General features: G+C 39.8%; 1 protein-coding gene across 1 annotated transcript in view; it reads right to left on the reverse strand.

The window, feature by feature from the left end:
• STX18 (syntaxin 18) overlaps nt 1-23,610 on the reverse strand; it is a 120,369-nt gene extending 96,759 nt beyond the window's left edge. The window contains exon 1 of the mRNA XM_029234637.1: nt 23,361-23,610. Within this exon, the coding sequence (XP_029090470.1) occupies nt 23,361-23,528 (168 nt within the window). The 5' untranslated portion in view covers nt 23,529-23,610. The remainder of the gene's footprint in view (nt 1-23,360) is intronic.
• Between the last annotated feature and the right edge of the window lie 1,671 nt (nt 23,611-25,281).

Raw genomic sequence — 25,281 nt, forward strand, 5'->3', positions numbered from 1 at the left:
TTTTCTGAAGTTGCAGTTTTGGGGGGAAAAATTGAAAAATTGTGCCCCTTCTCCGACAGGAATTGGTCATACTGATGAGGATTTTCACATAAGAGAAAAAATATAGCTATTTAATAACAAATGACTTACTGTCATCTAAAGTCCATGAAAAATATTTTCTGACTCAAGTGAAAAACAGAAACAAGGAAACATCAACATTTGGGACAAAAGCTGTAAGCAAAGTAAGTTTAGATTCCTTCCAACTGAGTAATTTATAAAACAAGATAACACACACTTGACTCACCTTATGCATTTTTATTTAATAACTGTAAATGACTAGGAAGTACGTTATCTGTGTAAACACAAAAAATGAAAAATTATTTCCTAATCTAAAAAAAGAAAACCCCTAAACATAGCATTCTATATCACTTACAATAATAATGATGTCATTATGTAGCAGTGTATTATAAATTCATGGTGGAAAATAATATCTAACTTGGAGAATTTGTATTTGGTCCCTTCAGTGTCCTGCCTATCCTATTTCCAAACATCTCATGTTAAAACAATCTAGTCAATAGAGCTAGACACGAAATTTTTAATTATAGAATTTGTGGCATAACCAATAGCCTCAGTTAAAAATACCACAAAGTCTTCTCTGCTTAGTACACTTAACCACAGAAAGTAGATTCTCAGGCTAAAGACTTGGTCAAAGGGGCTCCCAACTCCACCAAACGAGCCCCGAGAAGAGCTGGCTCAGGCCAAGGGCGGTTCTGTACCAGCGGCACAGAGGCTCCAGGCCCAGCAGGACAGCCTTCACCTCGTTCCCACCTTTCACAACGTCACATTAGACTCGTCTGTTTATTTTTAAAATCTCCTTCATTTTCTACTCCCCAAGTTCACTTCAGTTGGCTACTCTGTGATCCTGATAGTATAGAAACACCTCAACAGGAGAAAAAAAAAAAAAGAGTGTAGAGTAAGAAATAATTCTAAAAAGTTTTGATATGTTTTAGGAAGTTGGTTTTGTGTGCATGTGTGTTTTAACACACATGGAAAAGGAGAATTTACAGTCACCTAATAAAACCTAAGTTGATATTCCTCATGAAATTACACATGCAAATAGGAAGTATTTATAGACAAAGATTTACAGCCATGTTCAAGAAAATTTAGCAATTTTACTGACACTCTCTTCAAGATGCATAAATATAATCTACTTATAACCTCCTCTTGTCACAAAACCAAGGAGTTTCTAAACCACACAGATAATCTTGGGTTTTTTAAAACACACTAATTTGAATAGAAAATTTTGCAGAGACAAATGTTTATATCACTATTTACATGAACAGAGCTATCATCATTTCATTTGTAAGTGTTCCCATAAATGTTGTTCCAACTATAATAGCCTCACATGTACTAAGGAAGTGGTTTTTTAAATTAAATCTATTATATATTTGTTATATCTTTATGCAAAACGAACAGGGGCCTCTATTTTATATTTTGCACATGTATGGATTTTCTTATTAAAATTTCCTAAACATAAGATATATCTGTATTAAGTGACCAGAAGCTCAGAGTACCACGTAAATGCTGTAGAAAATTATTAACAATTTCCGTCCTTGCTCTCCATCGAGCTCATGCACAAAACCAAGATAATATCGGAATAAAGCATTTGTACAGAAAACCATGACAGAACTTTGGCCTTGTTACTGTGCTATTCTATGCTTTCTTCGTAAGGGTGTATATAAACTGAGTGCCACAAGCCAACCGAAATGGTAAAACGGCCAAGGGGGGAAGTTTCTCTAGGTAAATCTGTTTGTGAAATTAAATATGCGTTTCACAAGACTGGTTACCAAAAATTGTGCCTTAATGTCGACTACAGACACACAACAACTAGTTAAGAGAACACAAGGGTTTTCTTAAAAAGATATACATGCTATGAATTAATTCCATCCTTCCTTCCCTCCTTCCGTCCTTCCTTCCTCCCTCTCTCTTCCTTTCTTCCTTAATTTCATTTCCAAAGTCACAGGAAACACATTTTAAAATATTATAATGAATTTGATACATATTATTCTGCATCAATACCCGGTTTTAGCCCAGCTCTGGCTCACAACAATCTTTACTCACGTACATGTGCACTTTATTTCTTTAACATTAATACTTTAAATAGAGCTTAAAATCATGAAACTGTAAGAAACAAAAGAAAGCCTGGAAAGATTTCTTCTTAGCCTTTCTCAAAGAAGGCCTTTCCCTTTTTAAACAATTTACATGATGTTTTATGGTCCTTTTAGAAGAGAATTATGGTAAATGGCACTCCAAGTGGGTTGTGTGAACCCACAAACCACTCCTCACAAAAACTGCTATAATTTTCCAGGACAGGGACAATAAAATATCATAGACAAGCCAAAGCTAAATCACGGTGCGACCACAGTAACAAACACATTACTTTCATGAAAATTAAGCATGATAAAGCTAACAAAGAAATGACAAAGAGAAAACTTCTGACAGATTTTTCTCAGTCTACTTAGCACTTACACAAGCATTTACAGAATTTTCCTCCATTTCCTAAGTGGCTTGAAATACAGGTGCTAATCTAGTTCCCACGTTTTTATATGTAGTTCATCTACTTTCAATAAGAGATTAAGAAAATAAGTAACTACAACTGTAGCTCAAAGAACACTATCAATAAGCCAATCAACGTACCTAAAATTATTAACATTTTTGTTTCTAATCAAATGTTAAACTTTATGGAAAGTTCAAATGAAATTTTCCGGAGATGCATTTTCCATTTCAGACCACTAGGGACCAACGAGTGTCTTCCATTCCCAAATCAGTAACTTCGCGGTTAAGTGAATGAACGTTGCAAACACTGGCAATGTACTCCCTTCTCCCGAACAGAACCAAATTCATTATCTGTGAAACAGCTGAGAAGATGCAAACACTGTACAGAGAAAAAATGATGATCAAATGAAATTTTTAAAAGATGAAAGTAATTCAAATGGTATAACTCTTTAATCATCATCTACTCTGAAAAACTTCCCACTTTCCCTTTCCCCAAGACAGAGTTATTAAACATTAAAACTGAAAAACAATACTAAGACCATGGTTTTCTACCTCAGGGGTGGGAGAAACTACAATACCACACTGCCACAGAAAATAAAGCCTGCCTAATACAATTTACTGTTGCTGATCACAGCAGCGTATTGCTAAGTCAGGCATAATACTGAAATTAGGATCAGTGAGCCAGGCCAAAACATCTATACAAGAATATCATTTACAGAGAGTTAGCTTATGATGCAGTAAGAATGGTAAAATGAAACAGCATTTTCTACTTATATCTGGTATTATTAATTCTGGTCAGAGAGAACTATTGAAAATATTTACAACACTCCTTCACAGCAAAATATTGGAAGAGAATTGGAATGAAATAATACAAAGCTCTGAAACAAGCTAACTGATAGAAACCTTAACAGACATGTTCTACTGCTTTTCAGATTCTTACGCTAAAATGGATGGCTCTTTCTAGAGTAACAAATTATGCTAAACTTATATAGTATTTTTACACATAGCTCAAGTTCCCAACTCCTTCCGAAAGAGTACTGTTAATTAGCATTGCAAACTTCTAGGAGAATATGGCAATGATTCAATTAAATCGGCTAACACATCGAACACAGAAATTTGCTCTCCTTCCTCCCACACACAAAATGTAATATAATAATTCTAAAACAGCGAGCTGGAGAACAAAAGCTGTACACCTGAAATGCATACTTGTCAAATCCTTTCATATAAAAGTGCACTTTTTTATAAGAAGAAAATTTTTGGCTTCTAAATCGAACTTTAAGAAAGAGGACATTTAAAAACGATTTACAATATTAGATATAAAGAACAAATACTAATGTTTAAATAGTTTGCTATTAAAACTAAATTCATTACTCTTGAGGTTAAATAAAGCTTTGTATGCTAAAGTATGTCATTGTATTTGTTCAGACAGTCTAGCGGGTCTTTGTTTGTGTTTATTGGAAATGCCTTCCAAATACTAGGCCCCAAATCAGAGCTTCCCAAATAGAATCTGCAGAGAAAAAAACACTGATTCCAAAAAGAAGACTGTGCAAACAATACATAGTTCCAAGATAAATAAATCTACCCAAACCAACTAAACTGTTCTTCCAGGTTGATCAGAGAGTCCTGCCTCATAAAATATATCTCTCAGAAAAATATATCTCTCAGGACATCTCAAGATGTCCACATGTCAGACTTACAATTAAAATGATCTTCAGAACTAAAAAATTTCATCAGTCCAAACGCAATGAACAATTTATCTAGTCTTGCGAATAGATACGAAGAATCTTTGAAGATGCAAAATATCTTCACTTCATCCTACAAAATCTGACCTGACTCCTCCTCCATTTACCAAAGGCTACCCACCCACCCAATCCACCCCTTCCACTGCCCTTACTGGACTCTATGTTATTTGCCTAATACGGCAAACCCTGTAAGCAAAAAGAAGAGTTTACTGAATCTCTTTCCTTGAGGTCCCTCACTGACGTTTCTTTGGGCCCACAGCACGGGGGTATGGGCCGATCTGCATGGCTGGCTCTACACACGTATCATGAAGCTTTTACAATTGACCACACAAACACAATACCACAATGTAGGTCAACTTGTGCACTGAGATGCCAACGTGAAACTTATATAGAAGTAAACTACAGACATAAATCTAAAAGGGTAGAATTCCACTCAGTGATCCTAAAATTATTTCAAGGAATCAATCTCCAAGAATGCATCATGAAATCAGAAGAGCCCAGTTAAGCTTTAAGACCGGGGGTTGGGGGGGAGGTGAAGAAAGAAAGAAAATGAAAGACTTTAGAAGAGGCAGCAAAGGTTTCACCAATCATTATATCATTGAGAGGGCTCAAACTACAGATGAAGTTAGAATACAGAAGATTGTAGAAAGGGCATTTAAAATTATTAACTGATCAAAAATTTGTAGTTGTCATTTAAAAAAATACAACTTAGCAATTCAGTTCAGAAAGAAGAATATCCCCAGAAACATACACATCTGTTTAATATTACAAGCCAACTGTCAACATCCTAAGTGAAGTTTTAATTTAATATTTTTTCTTTCTTGATGTTTTACCTTTAATCAATGCCTCATGAGAGTATCAGCTTTCTATAAGAAACTGTTAAATATAAAGAAATGTTATTGTAGCATGTTTATAAAATCATAGTTCGAGAACTTTTTATTTTTCCAAAGCCTGACCACAACTTAATTATCTGCAGGACATTCCAGGCTCACAATTGCAAGCTCCAGTTCCCAAGCAATTTTAAACAATATCTACTGTACAGGACAGAGGGTACACAACAGACCGCAACATGGTTATATTTCCAAAAGTCAGCATTAGGCCCTTTAGACATGGTTTTTATTTTCATTAAACAATATTTGTTTCCTCACTAATCATTAAATGGTTTTCATCACTATTCCCTGTTTTCCTTTCACATGTCAGTTGTTGGCATCAGTGTTTGTGTTCATAATAAATAAAAAAGTGACCCACCCAGTTATTTAAAAACGAACACACACGATGTCTGATTCAACGAGTGTTAGAGATTCCACGACAAACTCACACCCTGAATACTGTTCTATTTTAATCTAGACTTTAATGGAGGAACAAACTGTACAATACTCCTTTAAATCAGATTTAAGCTTTGTGCCTGCTTATGTTATTGTGGGCACGTAGATCTAATCAGTGGTTCAAGACACATACTTGGGAAAATGCAAAAGGAAGAAGAAAAGACAGCAAGTTCATATTCCTGACCATAATGGAGAGGAACTGAAAATATTGCCAATTCCTACAGATGGATGAAAAAAGTAGCCTGATTAAAAGTAACATGCCAGAAACTGACCAAAATGCGGGGGAGCAACTGACAGAGCATTCCAGAACTTTAAGAATGATTCTGAGGAAGAAAATCTTAAAAAAAAAAAAAAAAAAAAAAAAGGAGAAGAGAAAGCTGTATGCTGTGAGGTTATTAAGAACAATTTTAAAATATATGAAGTATGGAAGAAACAAAGAAAAGTACATCAAAGTCAGAGGTAAAATTAATAGCCAGTAGAAAAAATAATCCAGAAAATCTTCAGGAAGTCAGACACTTAAACTGTTACACTGGAATCACCAGAGTTTTCAGAAGAATAAATTATTTAAGTCCAAACAAACTAATTTTGGATTTCAGATTAACTGGCCAGTGGATATGTAAGCTCAGAGAGACAGACAGATGCACAAATGCAGGGCACATGCATTTATTGGTTTCCATGTTTATTTATCAAACACTTTATAACATTTCCTATGTGCCAAGCACTTTCAAAGCGCTTTGCTCATTTAATCCTCCAAAATTAGGTACTACCTAATTCCCATCCTATAGATCAGGAAATGAAGTTAAGTAATTTGCCCACAAGTCACACACCAGTAGGTAGTAAAGCCCAGAGTCCATGCTCTTAATTAACCACCATGCCACCAACCTCCCAGGTGACACTGCCTTTATCAAGATGAGACGAGGTCTATTATCTGGAGGGACCCAGATGCCTGCCTAACTCCTCCACAGCCTCCTTCTCCTTCTCCTCTACCAGCCTCTCAAACGTTGCCATTCCCCATTCCCAGGCCCTCTTTTCTTCTCATTTGAAATTCCCCTTGGGTAACCTCACTCCTTCCTCAAGGCTTCAACCTATACTCCAATGTCTCCCTGTCTATGTCTCTGGCTCAGAAACCTTTCCTGAGGTCCACTTCTGTATCTACCACGGCCTGATAAACATGAATCCCTTGGGTGGGTGTTCAACAGGCACCTCAAATAACCACAAAGATGAACTTATCTTGAACTGAACCAGACTCATCTAGTCACCCACAACTGAAACCCTGAATTCATCTAGAACAATTGATTTTCATCTCCTACATCTAACAAGTCCCAAATCCTGTCAATATATCTTAAATCTGCCCTCTGTCTCTATGGTCCCTGGCTCAGTGCACGGGGTCTTCACTCAGACGTCATTTACTGCAACAGTCAATGGATCCTCCTCCTCACCGCCAGTCCTTCTCACCTCCACTAGGTTTACCAATGGCCAGCAGAATGATCTTTCTAAAATCCATACCTGATCCTGCCAGTCCCCTGCTGAAAACGTTTTATGGTTCACCATGGCTTTGAGGATAATGCCCTTCCTTCCCCAATCTAGGGAAATCCCTTCTACTCGTCAAGGCTTAGCTCTCCTGTGCAGCCCTCCCTGCTTCGAGCCCCTCCCACTGAGCTCTTCACGTCTACCTCTGTGTCCACATATACGTGGATAACAGCACTTACTACAACATGCTTTAACTATCTGCCTGTTAGTCTGTCTTTTCACTAGACTATGAGTTTCTCCTGGTCAGGGATATTGCCTCCCTCACGTTTGTACACCCAATACCTAGTTGCGTGCCTGGCATACTCTATCCAGAGTGTTCAATGAAGAATGAGCGAGCGAGCGAGTGACTGAGTGAGGGACTGAGTGAAGAATTCATTCGCAGAGATACCCTCAGTCCAAAGCAATATCAATAATCTGTCTAAGGCAGAATGAAGAAGCACAATTTTGAGTGTAACGTACATCTGTTGTTGGCCACCCACATCCATTGCCCTCCTCCTGGGAACAGCTCCCCCAATTTCCTTTGGAAATCATTCCTTCCCTATTCTCAGCCATGTGTGACACTGCTCTATTTGCAGAGCTGGGTCCTAAGCAGACCTCTGGAGATGGGTTTAAGGAGAGGCATCTGCCTCAGTTCCAAGATGCTGGTGGGTACTCTGAGGAAAGCACCTCTCTCTTCCTCTGGATGGGGTAGTATGGCAAGTAAGGTCTGCACGTGCTGCAGCTCTACAGCTACCATGAAGCAGAGCTTGGAGGTACCTTAAGGGAGATGCTAACACCACGAAGGCAGATCACAGGGAGTGAGAAAAAAGGCTTTTGGTGACACTGTTTTGTCCCCTGAGTCCAGCCGTGCTGGAGGTTAAGTCCTATTACTAGACTTTTCAGTGACATAAATCAATAAATTCCCTTAATCATTTAAGCTAATTTACATTGGGTCTCTGTAACTTGTAAGACTCCTGATACAGCAAGTTAGTGTTTTGTGGGAAGAAAATCAAGCTACTCATTTGAAGAATTGCACAGAAAAAGGAAACAAAACAAGGAGAGGGTGAGAGTAGACCACAAGTTAAATACGACAGGCAACAGGTAAAAAAGGTTAACAGGATACTCCAAAACACAAATGAGAAGGAGATTCAAGATGCCTTCCTTTCCAGACAGCATTAATCAGGCCTTTATAGGGGTATTCTATGGTACATTTATGAAAAGAATAAAGTTTTATAAAGAGCTAGAAAAAGAAATTAAAAAAACAACTAACCCTTCTTTCTGAAAAGGCCTTTATGAGAAAAAGAAAGGGCTTTGGGATAATTTAATCTGGAGAAAGCAAATCCTAGAGGCAATTTAACTTGTTGAAGGGTTATTTATAAGGAGGTGACTAAACAGCTGTTCTCCAATTTCACAGGGAAAAGAATTAGAGGAAATTGATTTATATTTCAGCATGAAGCTGAAGGCAGGCACAAGGAAGAAGTGCTCGAGGGAGAACTGTTAATGATGAAAAAAAGCTAAATGAGAAACTGGATTTTTATGGCTTTTAGAAGTTGGAAAATCACCCATGTTGATTCTTTTAGCTTTGGGTCAAACTAGTAAACAAATATTTGAGAACGCCTTCTATTTATTTAGTCACATACCATGTACTGAATCGCCACTATGGACCAGGCGCGGGGCTGGGCACTGGGAAGGGAAACATGAGTAAGACGTGGTGACTGTCCTGTGTAACGACTGCAGCACTAGCTACCAAAGCCAGTGAGGGAAATAATGTAAAAAACATCAAATCACTCTCGCCCTTTCCTTTTCCATCTCCCATGCTCAAAGATAAATAATATAGTTTGGAAGACAACAGCACTTGGAAAGCTAAGCAACAATGCAATCATTAAATAACAACATGTGAGTGCCTATCTCTTTGCTAGATGGGATACTGCTTGATTCATAAATCACTGAATAAAGCCAAGCAGATCTTCAAAAAGTAAGAATAATAACACCACCAAACAATAATGCAAAGGCTGTCATAAGCCACACATAGTTGCTGGCTTAATGAGTAATACAGACAGCAAGTGCTTTGAATTCAGAAGAGATTAAACTTCTACCCTTTAAGGATGGGTAGAATTTAAGTGAAGGGGAGCGAGCTGTCCAGGCAAGAGAAATAGCAAGAGCCAAACAAGGAGACAAGAAAGCAGAGGAGTTTGTGAAAAGTGCAGCTTGGTTAAAGCTGGTAGGATGATCCAGGGAAGTGTGGGATGCAACACTGGAAAAGTGGGTAGGGCTACCTTTATAAAGACCTTTGAAGACCAGCCAAATAACAGAATTCACTGTGTGAGGAACGGGCAGTACTGAACATTTCTGAGCACAGGAACATAAGGAAAGCCGCATTTTCGGCACAGTGCCTTGGCTCTGAGCGGGGGGCGGGGCGGGGAGTGCTCAGTGCTGTTCCATCAACTCAGGCTCAAGATGGTGAGGGATGAGCACACATGGTAGCAGTGGGCCGGATGAGAAAGAGAGGAAGCACAAGGCACAGATTAATTTCACAAATACGTGCTGAATGCTGCATTTCATCTGTGCTGTGATGGGGAGTGGGACACAGTCCCTGTTCTCTTGGGCCTGAGAACTCACTGGACAGGGGAGGCCAGCAAAAGGGAAACTGAGACAAGTGCAGAAATGGCGGTCAGCGTGGCTGAGTGGCCGGAATCAATTCTGATTCTCAGAATTGTATTTACATGAGCTGAACAAAATCAAATAGTCAAAATATAAACAGAAAAACCAATTCTCCCAAAATATCACCTGACGTGTATCATGGGAGATGCTGATTTTACTGCCAGTTGAGTCATGGAAAAGTATAGAAGCAAATATGCGTGTACTGACTGAATTGTACCAAGCAATGAATACAAAAAAGACTTTATAAAAGAGAGAAGGTCTTTTTTAGGACTGAAATGTTTCCAGATTTCAGCCTTTGACATAACTGAGATATATTCACAGATTTCTCACTTACCTACAGATAAGTATTTAGACGCCTTCAGAAGATTCATCACCTTTCCTTAATATCTCTCTTTTTTTTCTTCCTTCCCTTAATTTAATTTTGATTTAACTTCCTCTTGTCACTGCTTGCTTGCAAATCACGGCCTCTATGTCTGGAGTCAATTAGGGCTATAAAGTACCCCACCACGCCTTCATCTGGGGACCCATTTATATATATTTTCTTATTTCAAGAGGTAGAGCTAAAAGCCCGTAACTCCAAAAGTTTCCAATCAACCATCACATTCTATTCTTTGGAAAAGTATGCTTCTCTCCGCAGTTAAGAAGACAACATCAAACTATATTTTGCAAGAATATTTCCTCTCCACCTGTAAAAAGATGAATTGTGCTTTGGAAATTCATTTGCAGAAAATGGCTTGAGTGTGTGTAATACATGCTTAATAGCAATAACATTAAAAAAATCTTTCTACCATTTAAAATTAAATGTAATTTCCTTATTACTTTAATGGAATCCTTTGGAGTTGAAGTATTTAACTAGTCCCTTTCACATCAAGTATTCATTATATAATTCCCTTTTAATATTAGGTATATTAGGTATGTAAACCATCCACTGACAGAATAAAAACACACATTTTCACTGAAACAAAAACAGGAGAAAGACAAGGCAGCCTGATTCAGAATCTGATAATGGGTTACAGATTCCATTCCAGTTCAGATTTATAGTCAAAATGCCACAAGGCCATTTACCACCTCTAATCCTTCAGGTCATATTTGGAAGAAAAGTATGAACTGCCACATCACTAAGAGAAAATCTGTTTGAGCCTAAAATTCTTGACATTACCCCATTGTAAAGTTGAGAGAGAGACAGGGAGAAACATATCGCCTTTAAAAGCCACCTTAAATAAAAAGGCAAAGATGAAATGTCCAAAGTTCTATCCACGGGGAGGAATTCCCTTTGTCACTATCTTTCAGGGTCACCCCTGAGTGGGGCTACAGTACAATCTGTCTATTGATGGCTGGTACCAGCCTACTGGCTAAAGCCATCCTAACCCATGGCTAAACCCATCCTAACCCATCCTAACCCTGACATACACAGGTAAAAAATTCTAGGGCTGGTGGGAAGACACGTAATCTAAGTAATAGATTGTGAATGCAAAACCTTTACCCAGTTCCCAAACCAACTCCTGCCTCTTCCAGCCCGCCAGTCTCCTGCTGGAGCCTCGAACTGGCTGCACCCAATCAGAAGCCAGAGAACAAGGACACCCAGTCACGCACTCCATAAAGATCGGCCTGCTGACGCAGCAGCAGAGTGGAAAGGATAGAGAGCAGATCTGTAGGGGCCGAGGGGTAATACCTGGCACACCCCATTACCTACTTTTCACACTCCTTCCAGTTAAACTCAGCTTTCCTCAGATTTTACCATCCTGTGCTTTCCCACTCCTAGAGCCTTCGTCATGTGTTCAGTCCTGCATCTCCTCTCTCCATTCCACATGTGGAAAATCTGGGAGGCCCACCTAAATGTCACCTCTTCCATGAAGCCTTCCCTCAACCTTACCCCGAAGTAATCTCTCTGCTATCTAAATTATCAAAGTTCCTCTTGTGAAAACTTCTATAATTACGAGTATGTCTTATGAGTTTACTTATCACTACCTGACACAAGTATTTTTGAATCTGTTCACTTGTTTACTATAAGTTTCCCATTAGAATATACTCTCCATGAAAGCAGAGATTTTGGTCTGTCTTACCTTTGCTCTATCCCCAGGGTGAAAAACAGTACATAGCATATAGCAGATGCTCAATAAATATTTGTTGAATGAATGAATGCCTTCTTCTAGATTGTTAGCATATTAATGACCAAAATGAAAGTCTCATTCATCTTTCCAGCCCAAAGAGCAATCTAAGTGCCTTCCTTATACTTATGGGCAGATACTCAAAAAATATAAGCAGATAATAAAGTAGTCGCCATTTAATGAGTTTATCTAATGTACCAGATACAATGCTGGCAGCTTTACATGAAATACCTCATTCAGTCCTCACAACAACCCTAAAGGGTAGTATGGCAGAGCTGTGCCTTCAGGATGACGGCCCTCATTCCCCCAACATCCAGAAGAATTGCCTGCTGATGGCTCACAGCTAAGTCTCTCTCAGGCACTGTCCTCAGCAGAAGGAAGCTATGTCACCCAACTCAAAGGCCTTTCCCTGGTGAAGCCCTCTTCTGATGACTGACCAATGTTTTTAAAGGCCTGGCCCCTTGCCTCACCTGAGCAACTCTGAAAAATCATCTCAGCTCGAGTTCTCCATGGGACTGACTGTTGAATGAACAAATAAATAACAAACTAGTGTCCCAATGACAGAAAAGGGAATTATACTTTTTCAGATGGATATAATGTATAAATTGGGTCTCCTTCCTTCTCAATGATTTTACTAACTAAAACTACAACCCTTTTTCCATTTTCCCAAAAACATACCTCAACACTACCTCTAAAAAATACACAGTTACTAGTAATTGTTGGCTAAAAAAAGAGTTTGATTTGGAGGCAGCTGTATTTCCCCAAAAGCTAGTCAGGCATTTTCAAATACCTGTGATTTATGTAGCAAAATATGCCCCTAAAGACAGTAGATGATATGACAACATGCCAAGGAGAAAATCACCAGAGATCTGACCTGTGCCATACAAAGTGAAGTCCAGCTCCAAAGTCCCAGGACAGCACTCAGCATGCACATACCCCTGCATCCACAGAACCTGAAGAGGTGGCAGGCGATCCCAGGAATACGGCACAAGCTCATCAATGTTACATCATCTTGGGCAGGACACCTTGGTTTCTTTATGAGTAAAGGAACCTAACTTGCAAGGATAGTCAACCAAATTACAAAGCTTTTAGCAGAGTGCCAGGTAGAGTAGGTGCTCTACGAGTGGTAGCTATTATTATCATTTATTATTTTTTAGAATGACAACCAGAAAGCTAAGACATCAATGAAACACTTGTGGATGATTTTCTTGTACAGGTTAAGAAAGTCTGAATTGAAAATCCAGCTGAGTTACAGGAAAATTACTCCCTTTACAAAAGATTTACCACAGACTTCCTTTAAAGAGGGGCCCCCTCCATTGTACATTTAATATATAATTAGATACTGCTTATTCATGACATTTTTCCAATCAAAAGATATTCTTTTCCATTCCTCCCACAGCAAATAAAAACTCATCTGCCTAGAGTTTTACTTATTCTGTTTTGTTTCTCATTTCAAGAGTAATATGTGTTCATTAGAGAAATTCAGGAAGATAGAAGCAGAAAAATAAATCACCCATAGTCTCATCAGACAGATATAGCCATTGTTAGCATTTTACATACACTAAAATGTAGGCCGGAACCCACTGGCCTAGTCAGCCAGTTTCCTTCTAATCACTATGTCCATGCCTAGAGTTTTTGATTTTGTATACATAGTTTTAATTGTAACTGGTTTTGGTAGTATTTTTTAATATGAGCAATTCTTCTCATGTCATGACAAACTCTTCACTATGCCATATTTACCTAATAATTTCTTGTACTTGGGAATAATGCTATAGTGTCTCTATGTAAAGTACTTGTGATAGCTGCTATCATCAAAATCAACACCATTATTAAGATTACTGCTGCTAATTTTTAAACTCAGAAAGACCTCCCACTTCTAGAAGATAGGTCAATATTTCATATTCATTTTCTTCAGTTTTGCTTTTACAATTAAATCTTTAGTCCATGTAAAAATTTACTTTAATGTATGTACAGTAAAAGACAAGGACCTAAAAAAAAAAAAAAAAGCCTTTTTTTCCAAAGTGCTAACCAATTATCCCAAAATCGCTGAATAAACCTTCTTTTTCTTACTGATTTACAATACCTCCCTAAACAAGAGTTACACACACATACACACCTGGCCTAACAGGCTTCACTGATTGATCCATATATGCATATATTATTTTTTGGGTTCAAAATGTTTTAATATTTGGTAAGGCTAGTACACCCACCCCAACACACACCCTTCCACTTTTCTTCAAAAATTAATTAGCTATTTTCACTCATCTTCCTTTCTAGATAAATTTCAGAACTACTTTCTGCTGGAATTTGGAATAAAGCTGCACTAAATCTACAAATTAATTTAGGAATAACTGATGTCTTCCTAACACTTCTTCCCTTCCACATACACAATATGTGTTTCTATTTATTCAAGTTTTCTATATCTCTCTACAAAACTGAGAAGTTTTCTTCAAATGGGGTATTTACATTTCTTATTAAGGTTATTTCTAGAAATGCTTTTTGTTACTACTGTAAATGATTTCATTAGATTTTAAGTGGTCATTAATTAGATTTGGATGGCCACTGATTTTTGTACACTTATTTTGTACAAAAGCTCAGGAGGCCTTCTATAATCTGCAGACCATAAAGTACCTCTCCAAGTTTGTTTCACGCCACTGACAAAGAAGAACCCACTGGCCTAGTCAGCCAGTTTCCTTACCGTCACTGAAATACATCCTGCTTAGGCTCGCCACCTACCCAATTTTACTTGCTCTTCAAGGCTCTGCTCCCACGTAAAAGTTTTCCTGACTAGCCTGCTCCCAGTTATCACCTACCCCTGTCTATTCTCCTCCAGCACTGAAATAAGTTCTCATACATTTAACACTTTCCCCAAAGTTAGGAATAATTTTCTTTTTATCAAATTAGGGCACCCAATTTTTTATATTTGAGAAAAGATTCAACAGAAAACAAGTAAAGTGAATTTATATACATTTTGCCTTTTATCTTAAGAGATTATAAATCGGAAACAAATTTGGTAAAAAATGTACTGTTTGTTTAAAATAGTGATAAACTGAAAGCAGCCTAAATATCTTTCAATAGAGGTTCAGGTGAATAAGTTATGTAATTTTTTTTTTTTTTTTTAGGTAAGAGATTTTTATTCTGTAATATTATTTTTAATGGTTATGCAGCCAAATAAATTGATGACAAGAACAATACGTATTGACATAGAAAAATGTCCACAATATGTTATTAAGTGAAAAAACCAAGACAAGACAAAAAAAAAAAAGAGGGGCTAGAAAACAGCACTGTAGAAAAATTGTTTTTGTTTAATAGGAAAAATGTCTGAAAAAACATATACGAAAATTAAAACAGTGGCTATTTCTGGCAAGTAGTGAACTTCACTTTCTTTTTTATTCTGTTTAATGAGCACTTACTGTTTTTATAATCAGATTTTAAAATTAGTCAACTTCAAAAACATGCCCCACTGATAACAGCCCATTATAAGAGTACATAATCACTATTAAATCAAATATACTTGTGGAAACATACCAAACAACAACTTTGAAAAACAAAATCATTTTTTTTTATCTAGGTGAAAAATTCTGAGTACATAGGGACTCGGGGGAAGTATCATAAGGCGCTGGGGCAGTTACTACTGCAAAAAGCATTTTAAAATATATTCTGAGACTTTCAGAAAAAAGAGTACTGAATCATGGAACCACCCTGTTGAAAAGGTCCTTAAACGATTATCTAGTCAAAGCTCCTCATTAAACAAGAAAAATGAAAAAAACAAAAAGCAAACGAAAAACAAAAACAGAGGTTAGGTGAGTTCTCCAAGATCATACAGTTAATTATTGGCATAGTCCAAAAGTATTTATAATTCAAAACTTATGCTTTTTAATTCCTTTCTCAATTTCTCCCAGTCAAGATATGCTGCAGTCTGTCATTTCTACTTAGACTATAAAAGACAAATGTTGATTTTACTATGGTTTTCTTATCATCTGTCCAAAAAGTGAACAGGAATGTATACAATATTGTGAAATGAAAAGACTCACTTCTCTTGGTTAAATATAGCTTCTGAGCTCCATAAGAAAGTTTTGACAATTAGGCATTATGTTAGACTGTAACAAGTAGAAGGCAAATTCTAGTATTTACAGACTTTGAGAACCTGAAAGTCAGGAAGAAAAAAGTACTACCGAGCTTAAAATTACAACTGTGCCGCAAACTTTTCATATGTGAGTTATATGATATATGAGTTCATTCAACACATCATACTTTTCACTTCTCTGGTTTATTCACTTTCTCTTAGAGGGTTCGGAAGGGGCCTCTTTTTAAGTCAATTTTAAAGTTAATATGTTTTAAGCACAAGTTTTTCGTAACACAAGCCATAATTAACCATTGTAAACGTCACTGATACTTTGCCCACCAGAGGGAGCCCATATAGATTTTCACATAACAAGAAACCTCAAACATCAAGTTTGTATGAATTCTAGAATCATATTATTCATAATATGATCAATATTGTAAAATCACTTGATAATATTATATTTCTATCCCCCAAATAGAGAAAAATTAATTGAGATCAGGTATGTAAAGCCCTCAACAGAGTTACTGACCTATAGCAGAAGCTCAAAAATAACTGACTTTCCAAAATTTAGATCCTCCTGAGTATTAGTTATGGCACTCAAAGAAAATAATCTGGTATTCTAACTTGTACACAAGTTGGTGTGAGCTCAGTTGATATCTGCCCTGACAGATGGTTCTATCCTTGGTATGTTGACAAACCTGGTTCTCAAGCCTGCAAGATAGTATCAGACCATGGACAGGAAGAGTTCATTAAAAATGTCATCCTTAGAGGACCTGTTTTGGCAGCCCTATCCTTAGTAGGTGATACACTGAACTACTGGCTACCTGCCAACTAGAAACTGAGAAAAGAGGGAACTCTTTGACCCATTCCAGACTTTTCTTGGAATGAAGGAGAAAGACAATTGACTATCCCTGAGAACCATGCTTCTACAGTATGTGATACAATCATTACCACCAAGATGACTTCCTTTCAAGAATAAAGAATGCACAATTGAGAATAAAAGTCTATATAAGAACCTGGTATCTAAATGGCCCTACTCAGTATCCCCATCTGCAGTCTGGTGTGGTTGACTTGCCTTGTAGCTCTCACCATAATAAGGCCCAGCCCAGTGTTCGCTGGATTTGTGAGGTGGTTGGCTGGGTATATGAACTATGTGTCTATTTTAAAGACTCAATCATCTCCAAGATCTAAATACGACAAACCTAGAGGAACCCACTGGGTTCCAGCTATGCTCTCCAGTCCAGATTTACCAAGAAGCACTGCCACTGGGGAGTTACCCACCACTTGTTGTCTTAATAAAACTCTAATGTCTGTTGGGCCCCGTGAATCTATTCTCCACTGTTTAGAACTGAGAAAGGGAAGGCATGATTAATTGGCATCCTACTCAAACTTTGAAAAAAATGTTATTGTGATATCTACCACCACGAAACTTGCCAAGTAGAAAGCTGGGAATTATTCTACCTCTCCCTCTTTCTACCCCCACCAATGGCTACATTTTTTAAAAATCCACCTCCTAAATATCTACTTCATCCATTCACTCCTCTGTCACTAGCTCATCAGCTCTCACCTGGATTACTGCAATAGCCTTCCAATTAGCTCCTCTATGTCAGTCGTGTTACACTCCAATCCCATCTGCAATATTGCTGATTATTTTAAAAGACAAGTATGAACTTTTCAGGTCTCTGCTCACATAGCTTAGAGCATAAAGTCCAAACTCCTCAGCACTGCTGACAATGCTCTCACCCAAGGTCTGGTCAACTTTTCCTCTAAAGAGCCAAATAGGAAATACTTCAGACTCTGCCAGCCTTTGCCAGCTACAACTCTACCACTATAGCACAAAAGCATCCATAGCCTACATGGAAACAAATGACCGTGGTCTCATTCCACTGAAACCTCATTTACAAAAATTGGCAGCGGCTGGATTTGGCCTATGGGCCAAGGTTGGCTGACCCCTGCTCTAACCTAATCCAGCACAGCCTCATCTCCTGCCTCTCTGCCCCTCACCCAGGCCTCCTCCAGAAAAGGGCTCCAATCACTCCAGCCTTGCCTCTGCTCCCCCCATCACCCTGCTGTTGTACACCGGTGCCTTTGCTAACACTCCTCCCTCTGCCAGGAATGCGATTTAACTCCCTTCCTTTGTCTGGTAGAATGGTTCTCATCCTTCAAGGTCCAGTTTGATTTTCTACCAATTCTCCCTCAAGGAGCTTTAGTTATCCTTTATTTCTATTTTCAAAGAGCCGAGACATATGTCTCATAGTTTTTTGTGTCCTCACAATGACTGACACCTATCAAGAGTCCAGTGCTTACAGGAGATGGAATAAATCAATTAGTATTGAATAAATATAATTTCAAAAGCTATAGTCTTCATAAATCCTGGAAAATTTCAGAGTGCAGTCCATACAAAGGGCTCACCATTTATACCATGGAAAGTCACTAGCACTGAGTTCTGCTTACAGTACACACTCGGTTATTATGATCCATAAAAATACAGCACCATGAAGTTAAGAGAAGACTTGGAGAACATTAATGGAGTGAGAAACTGTGTCTCTCTCAGCCCTATGGCTGGTTCCAAAGGGGCTCCTCAAGGAGAAGGGGGAATGGCAGTAGAGGGGCAAGCTGGCTAATGAACCTCTCTCTTCCCAGCACCCTCATCCCAGCCTTAGCAAAAGCTGCTCCTTATTTCATTTGCAAAAAGAACTCTCCATCAACTTTTTTTTAAATCTACATGATTCAACAGACCTATGTTCTGTTTGAATCCTACATCCTAAACCTACACTGTTTCCTGATCTATTCCTGTCTTGTGTGGGCCTGTCTCCAGCTTCTCACTGACCCTTGGCACCTGTTGCCTGATACTGTTTCTTTGAACCATGCTCCCTCAACTGAAACCCAGTTTAAGTAGAATTATACTCAATCCTTGGATAAAGTCTATTTCCAGCTACTATGGATAATAATCCAGGTGGTCCCAGCTTAACCTTTGGCTCCAAACATTGGCACACAAGTTCAACACTACAACTCAGAAGAAAATCGAGGAGGACCTGGGGAATCAATGCTGAGCATTACGGTTGTCACGCCTACCTGAGTCGTTGTATTATTTATGGGTCTGCTTCTCCACTTGACTATAAACTCTTTGATGCAGGAACTAAATCTTACTAATAAAATAAAAGCTACTATTTATTCAAGGTTTATTCCAGATACTGGATTAAGTGTACATATATACTGTATAATATTAAGGAATCATGTTAGGATCACACATTTCTAGAATTGGAAGGAGGCTTGGACAGAGATCAACCAGCTCCAAAATTAAAAGCAAAGTGACACAGTAGATAACACTCATTCTTTAATTCAAGAAACATTTACTGAGAACCTATCCTGCACTATTCTAGAACCTAAAGAGCCTTTGCTTTCATGAAGTATATAGTCTAGTGGATAAACAACAAGTCAATGGATACATATGTTAGATAATGACAGGAATAAAGCAGAGTAAAGAACAGAAAATGGATGGTACTTTATACAGGGCAGTGGAGGAAGGGCTCACTGAAACAATGAATGAGCAGAGGCCTAAAGATCAAACCACATGGAATCGGGGAGAAAAGTGTTCCAGGTCGAGGTAACAACAAGCGCAAAGGTCCTGAGGTAGGAATGTGCCTGGTGCATGTGAGGAAAGCAAGGAGGCTAGGGCAGCTGGAGTAGAGTAAGAGGAAGGTGAGAGGAGGGGAGCTCGAGGAAGGTAGCAGGGACCAGACCATCTGGCTTTGGGTTGCTGTAAGAAGTCTGAATTTAAGCCAGGAACTAAAGATAATTAACTCATAAAAAAAATAAAAGTAAATGACACTTAGCTTTCACAAAAGCAATGTATAATAAACAAAGAAAAATTCATCTGCATGCCTAATCTGAAAATAGAATTCCCAACAACACAGAGTCGCTGTTTATGTTATAAACGAGACATCTTTGTTTTACAAGAACTCGCTACAGTTATAGTCTAAGCTGTCGGCTTTACCAATGTGGACACTGAGGTGCAGAAAGATTAGGTGGTCTGTCCACTTCATGGCTCAACTTGGTCTAGAACACAGGTTCCCTGATGTTCTGTTCACTGGCTCCTGTTGCCCCTGCATACTCAGTTTGGCTACTTAGAGGGGTCTCAGTTTACTGTGTATTGCTTCTCCTGGACTCTGTAACCTTTATAAATTGTAAGAAAATGAAAGAGCTGCTCCTATGAGGCACCTCCAGACACATTCCCACACCAAAGCCTGTCATACAAACTCCCACAATTCTAGTTTTTTATTCCCCACAGAGTTGAAGACCACCAGGCAGGTAAAGTGAAGACAGGTCAGGCACTGTGCTAGGGAATAGAAGGAACATTTTTGTCAGTTTTGCCTGCCCAGCATCCCTTACTCCCTAGTGTCAGACATAGCACTCCCTTTTCCAACGTTCTGGTGGGGCAGCAATCACAGCACCCAACCCACCTATTGGAGTGGACATCTGACCTGGCCATGTGAAGAACCTTATCCCTCTGAGGCCATAACAAGGGCTCAGGACCCAAGCAGAACCAACTAGAGTCCTTTCCTGGGGTTTTATGGATAAGACCTGGAGAAAGAAGCTCCTTCCTGTGTTTCCCAGTTTTACCAGCCAACACATTCCTATTTTGCTCAGGTTAGTTTAAACTAGGTTACCCTTACTAGCAATCAAAAGAATTCACACTCATGCAAGCACTTGCACACCTTTCCTCATTTCATCTGCATAACCACCTTATAAGGTTGCTATTATTCACTCTATTTTAGGAGTGAGGAAACTGAGGTTAAGTAACTTGGCCAAGTTCATGCAGTAAGTAAAAGGCGTTCAAATTCAGGTCTTTATGCTCCAAATCTTATTCAGTATGCAATTATGAATTCAGTATTAACTCAGGAAGAAGAAACTCAGCTGAAGAATTTTTGGTTTAAAATTATAGTGGAAATGTATGTATGGGGCAGGGTGGGAAATAAGCAACATTAAACTGGAGTCAAAGGACCTGCCTTCTTCCTCTGGCTCTGTCCTGTGACCTCATCTATTATGACTCTGGGCAAGACATTTCACTTACCTGAGTGTTAGTTTTCCCACCTATAAAATGAAAAGACTGAACAACATGAACTTAAGATCCTTTTAAGTACTAAAAGAAAAAAGTCCATGGTTCTGCTTCAGGCATACAGACTCTATTTTTACTATATGTTATGTAGGATATCAGCAAATTTCAACTTGAATGTCAGGTCCAACAATAGGTAATGGTTGCCTGGGGCACAAAGTTCCAAAGAATTCTGAGCAACACAGATGTACTGGGACATTAACACTGGCTTCTATGGTCCCAGGGAGGGAGAAAGAGGAATAGCTGCATGTTTGCCACACATATGCCATCGCTGATAGCTTCACCTTGACAGAGGAGTGTCACTGCCTCCACTATCGATGCTATTAGTACCTACACAGAATTTTCAGATTCCCTCATGAACTTACTTGGTTCCCCTTTGCAAGTAAAGAATGAAAGTACAAGAAAGCAAAGTGGTGTAGGGAATAAAGTTTTGTGCCACTGATGAAAATACATCTAAATGGCCTACACAGAGTTAGCGTAGGAGTGAAGGGGAACAATAATAATCATTATGGCTCTTTACGATATACACAAAGTCTCATAAGATCCTAATAAACAGCTTACCAGTCAAGTAGGGTATTATCATGCCCATTTTATAGAAAAGGGAAATGAGACTCGGGTAACAGGACTTACCCAAGTCACCCACATCTAAGTAGCAGAACCCAGATTGGAATCTAAGTCTTCTAAATCCAAGACCCAGTTTCTACTCCCAAGGTCCCCATTAATCCCACAGCCCAAATGAGTTAACTAATCAAGCTCCCAATGCAAAGTGGCATAGTTATCACTGTTAGGAGTTGTTCAGCTACGAAAAGTTCCTCCCCGCCCCCAAATATGAAATGCCATTACTAATTTGTTTGTAATTTAACGGGTAGACACGCATTGAGTATAAATAAACTGAGCATAAAGTTACCCATCTCCACACCTTTGTGCATACTCTTCTCTTAGCCTGAGATGCCCTTCTCCACCCTATGTGCACTGGAACCAACTACTCTTCTTTCAAGATTTGTTTCAGGCATCATCGCCTCTGTAAAGCCTTTCTTGTCCCTGACGCATAATTGAACACTCTCCTTTGTGTTCTACACAACGTCTTCAAGCTGTTGTGGCACTTCTTTTGGTAATATGTCTGTCTCCCCCACCATTCCTTTTAAATCGCGTTATTCTAACACAATGCTGGTCAGAAGGCAGGCGCTTAGTGTATGCTTATTGATGGACTGAATATATTCATCTGGACCAATTTCCCTTCCGAGGCTTGAATATCCTCTGCAAACTGCCACTCACTAATTCATGCATACATATATTAAAAAATATCTGAGTGTCTACAAAGTACCAGGCACTGCACTGTGTATCAAACAGAAGTGGGTTTACCATGAAGTTTGAGCGTCAGGGCCCCTCCCCTGCACCCCCCCAAAGCTCTGAACCTTTTTTTTTTGTGACTTTGTATTTTTATTTCTTAAAGAGGACAGACAGAACTGTATAAGCTTCAAGCTCCACAAAAACTAGATCCACCCTTGGTGCCAAGGATCCAAAAGTGAACCTGGCAAACTTTCTCTCTCCCCTTACAGAGTTTCCTGTGTAGTGGGGAAGGAGACAACCATTTGTTCATTCATTGATCCAACAAACATTTACTAAGCAATGCTATGAGTCAGGCTTCGGGGATTCTGAAGTGAAGCCAACACTGTTACTGCCTTGAAGGAGTAGGTCCCTGCTCTCCCGAACGAAAGCCTGCTGTGTTCAGGGAACAGAAAGTGGTTTAGATGGCTGTAACAGAGAGTGTTTGTGAAAGATTATCCTAAACCAGTCTCAAGACAGACCGGTCCCTGGCACGAACCCTAAGCTATTGCAGGAGGCAAGGAGAAGGGCCAGGTCGGCCGAATGCGATCTTGGATCTCAGTGCGGGGCAGGGGAGGGGAGGGGGCTGAGACAAGTAAACAGAAGAGATAAATACACTGTGACTGTAGTCAGTGCTGCGACAGGAAAGCAAAGGACGGTGGAGGAAGCTTCGCCTGCGTTCAGGTCTGCAGTGACGGCAAGCTCATTACCTCACAAAGCAGCCCATGTACGTTGCAGACATAGTTCCGAGCTCCCCAACATGCGTCCCCATTCCTCGACCTAAGGCTGTTCCTTTCCAAAGACAGCCGTCGACTCTCTGGGACCAACTCTCCTGACCGCCCTTGACACCACCTTCTCCAAGCGCTTCCCTCACCCACTGCTTACGGGACAGAGTCCGGTTTGGGGTCTGGGGTCCCTGCCGCGGGTCCGCCCCCCCTCTCCAGCCCGCCGTTTCCATAGCAACCAGCTCACCACTTCGCGCGCCCGGCTGGAGAAGTCGCCCTTAGGCCGGGGGCTCCGGCGGAACAGCTCGTCGCGGCTGCCCTCGACCCCGCCGCCCACCGCCACTCCCAGCGCTTTGTTGCGCGTCTTCACGGTCTTGACGCTGGCCCGGAACAGCAGTGTGATGTCCACCGCCATGGCGACCCACACCCACGGCCCCCACCAGGGCCGCCCACGTCAGCAGCCGGCGACCACGGCGCGAACTGAGCAGCTGGAGGACCGTTCCGTTTCCGCACGCCTCCGCTCACCAACGGCGACACGAGAAGAAAGGTTCCGGCCCGCCCGGGGCTACGGCGGCGAGAGGAGAAAGGTTCCGGTCTCCGCCGGCGCGCGTGCCCATCCCCTCGGCGACCCGGACCCAGCGACGCTCACATCTGCGCCCGTTTCTCCTCCCGGCAAACTTTGGCTGACTTAGCCGCGCGGGGAGGTCCCGGAGTCCCGAGCCCTTGCGAGCTCGCTTAGGGCGTGTAGGCCCCGGGACCGAGGGGGATCAGGAAGCCGGAAGGCTGGCTCCATTCTCTTGGCTCCCTGTTGCGCGGGTTGCGAGGTGACAGGAAGCGACCCAACCTGACCCAGACCTCATGAACCCACCTTGTGCGGGACCGAAGCACGTGGGCGGTGACCACCTGGGTGCAGTAAGTGCTAGGGCAGAGCAGGTCTGCACGGCAGAGAGCTAGAGGCCAGAGGCCTTTCTTTTCCAACCGTCACCCACCTGATCTGTAAAATGAAGCCAGCACCTTCCTCAGCAAGATAACACGTGCAAAGTGTTTTGGCCGTTGCTTGGCTCCTAGAGACCAATGAAAGTTAGTTACCGTTGTTAATAATAACATTATTGTTAACATTCTTGTTATTAATTATGGTGGGGAAAGCTCTATAGAGAAGGCATCACACTGTAGAGAAGGCAGATTTGAAGAACGACTAGGAATTTATCAGATCGAGACAAGGACGGAAGAGTTTCACTGGTTTCTGTTCTTCCTCATGTATGGTTTTTAAATATACCATCTTAAGTCATAGTTATTTAAGTCGACTGAAAGTTAGCCAGTGAATTCTTTCTACATTTTGGTTCGAGGTTCAGATCTAATTCAAGATCTTTGATTTCATCATTTGTTTTCTTTTTTTCTAAAGAGGATGCACAACTAGAATATGTATTAAAATGTGGTTGTCAAAGAGTGGTAGGCAAAATAAAAAATGATTTTCATAGCAAGATGTTATTTATCTTTTCACTCTTATTCTCTCATAAGGTGTGCACAATTGGGTTTCCCAGAGGCTGGGTGACTTGTGATATTGCAAAACACTGAATGCAAAACAGCTGTCTTCTATTAGGTCAAACTTCAAAAAGATTTGCAAAAATGTAAAACAGTGCCATTCTCACTAAGTTGTTTTGGAAATGCTTTTTTTTTTTCACAAAAATATACCACTTATGTTAATATGTAATGGGTTTATCTTTACTTTTAACTGAATGAATATTTAAAATTTTTGTTTCAATTTCTAATACAGTAAATATCCATAGCTAAAACCCATATAAACGAAAGCTGTTTTAGGGCCCTCAGTAATTTTTAAGAGTGTAAAGGAGTTCTGAGACCAAAAGTTTGACACCGCTGTGTTAAATATGTTTATCAGAAATAGATGTTAAGAAACTACATAGGTACCTGGAAGGAAGAAGGAAAATGGTATTTAAAACCCACACTGTAGCCACTTCAGCCTTCCCTTATGAGGAAAATAAATTTTCATACAGCTTTCTTCCACCAACAGAGTAAGGGAGAGAGAATAAGACAGAAATTACTAAATCTCTGCCAATGATTCTGCCTTGCATAAGTGGCCCTTTGTCTTATCAAGACATTAATGAGTCTTTGGCTTATGCGAAGATAAGTCTGGGGCAGAGTAGGAGAGT

The sequence above is a fragment of the Monodon monoceros genome, unplaced genomic scaffold, assembly GCF_005190385.1.
Source record: "Monodon monoceros isolate NGI ecotype Baffin Bay Population unplaced genomic scaffold, NGI_Narwhal_1 Super_Scaffold_20, whole genome shotgun sequence".
Taxonomy (NCBI): Eukaryota; Metazoa; Chordata; class Mammalia; order Artiodactyla; family Monodontidae; genus Monodon; species Monodon monoceros.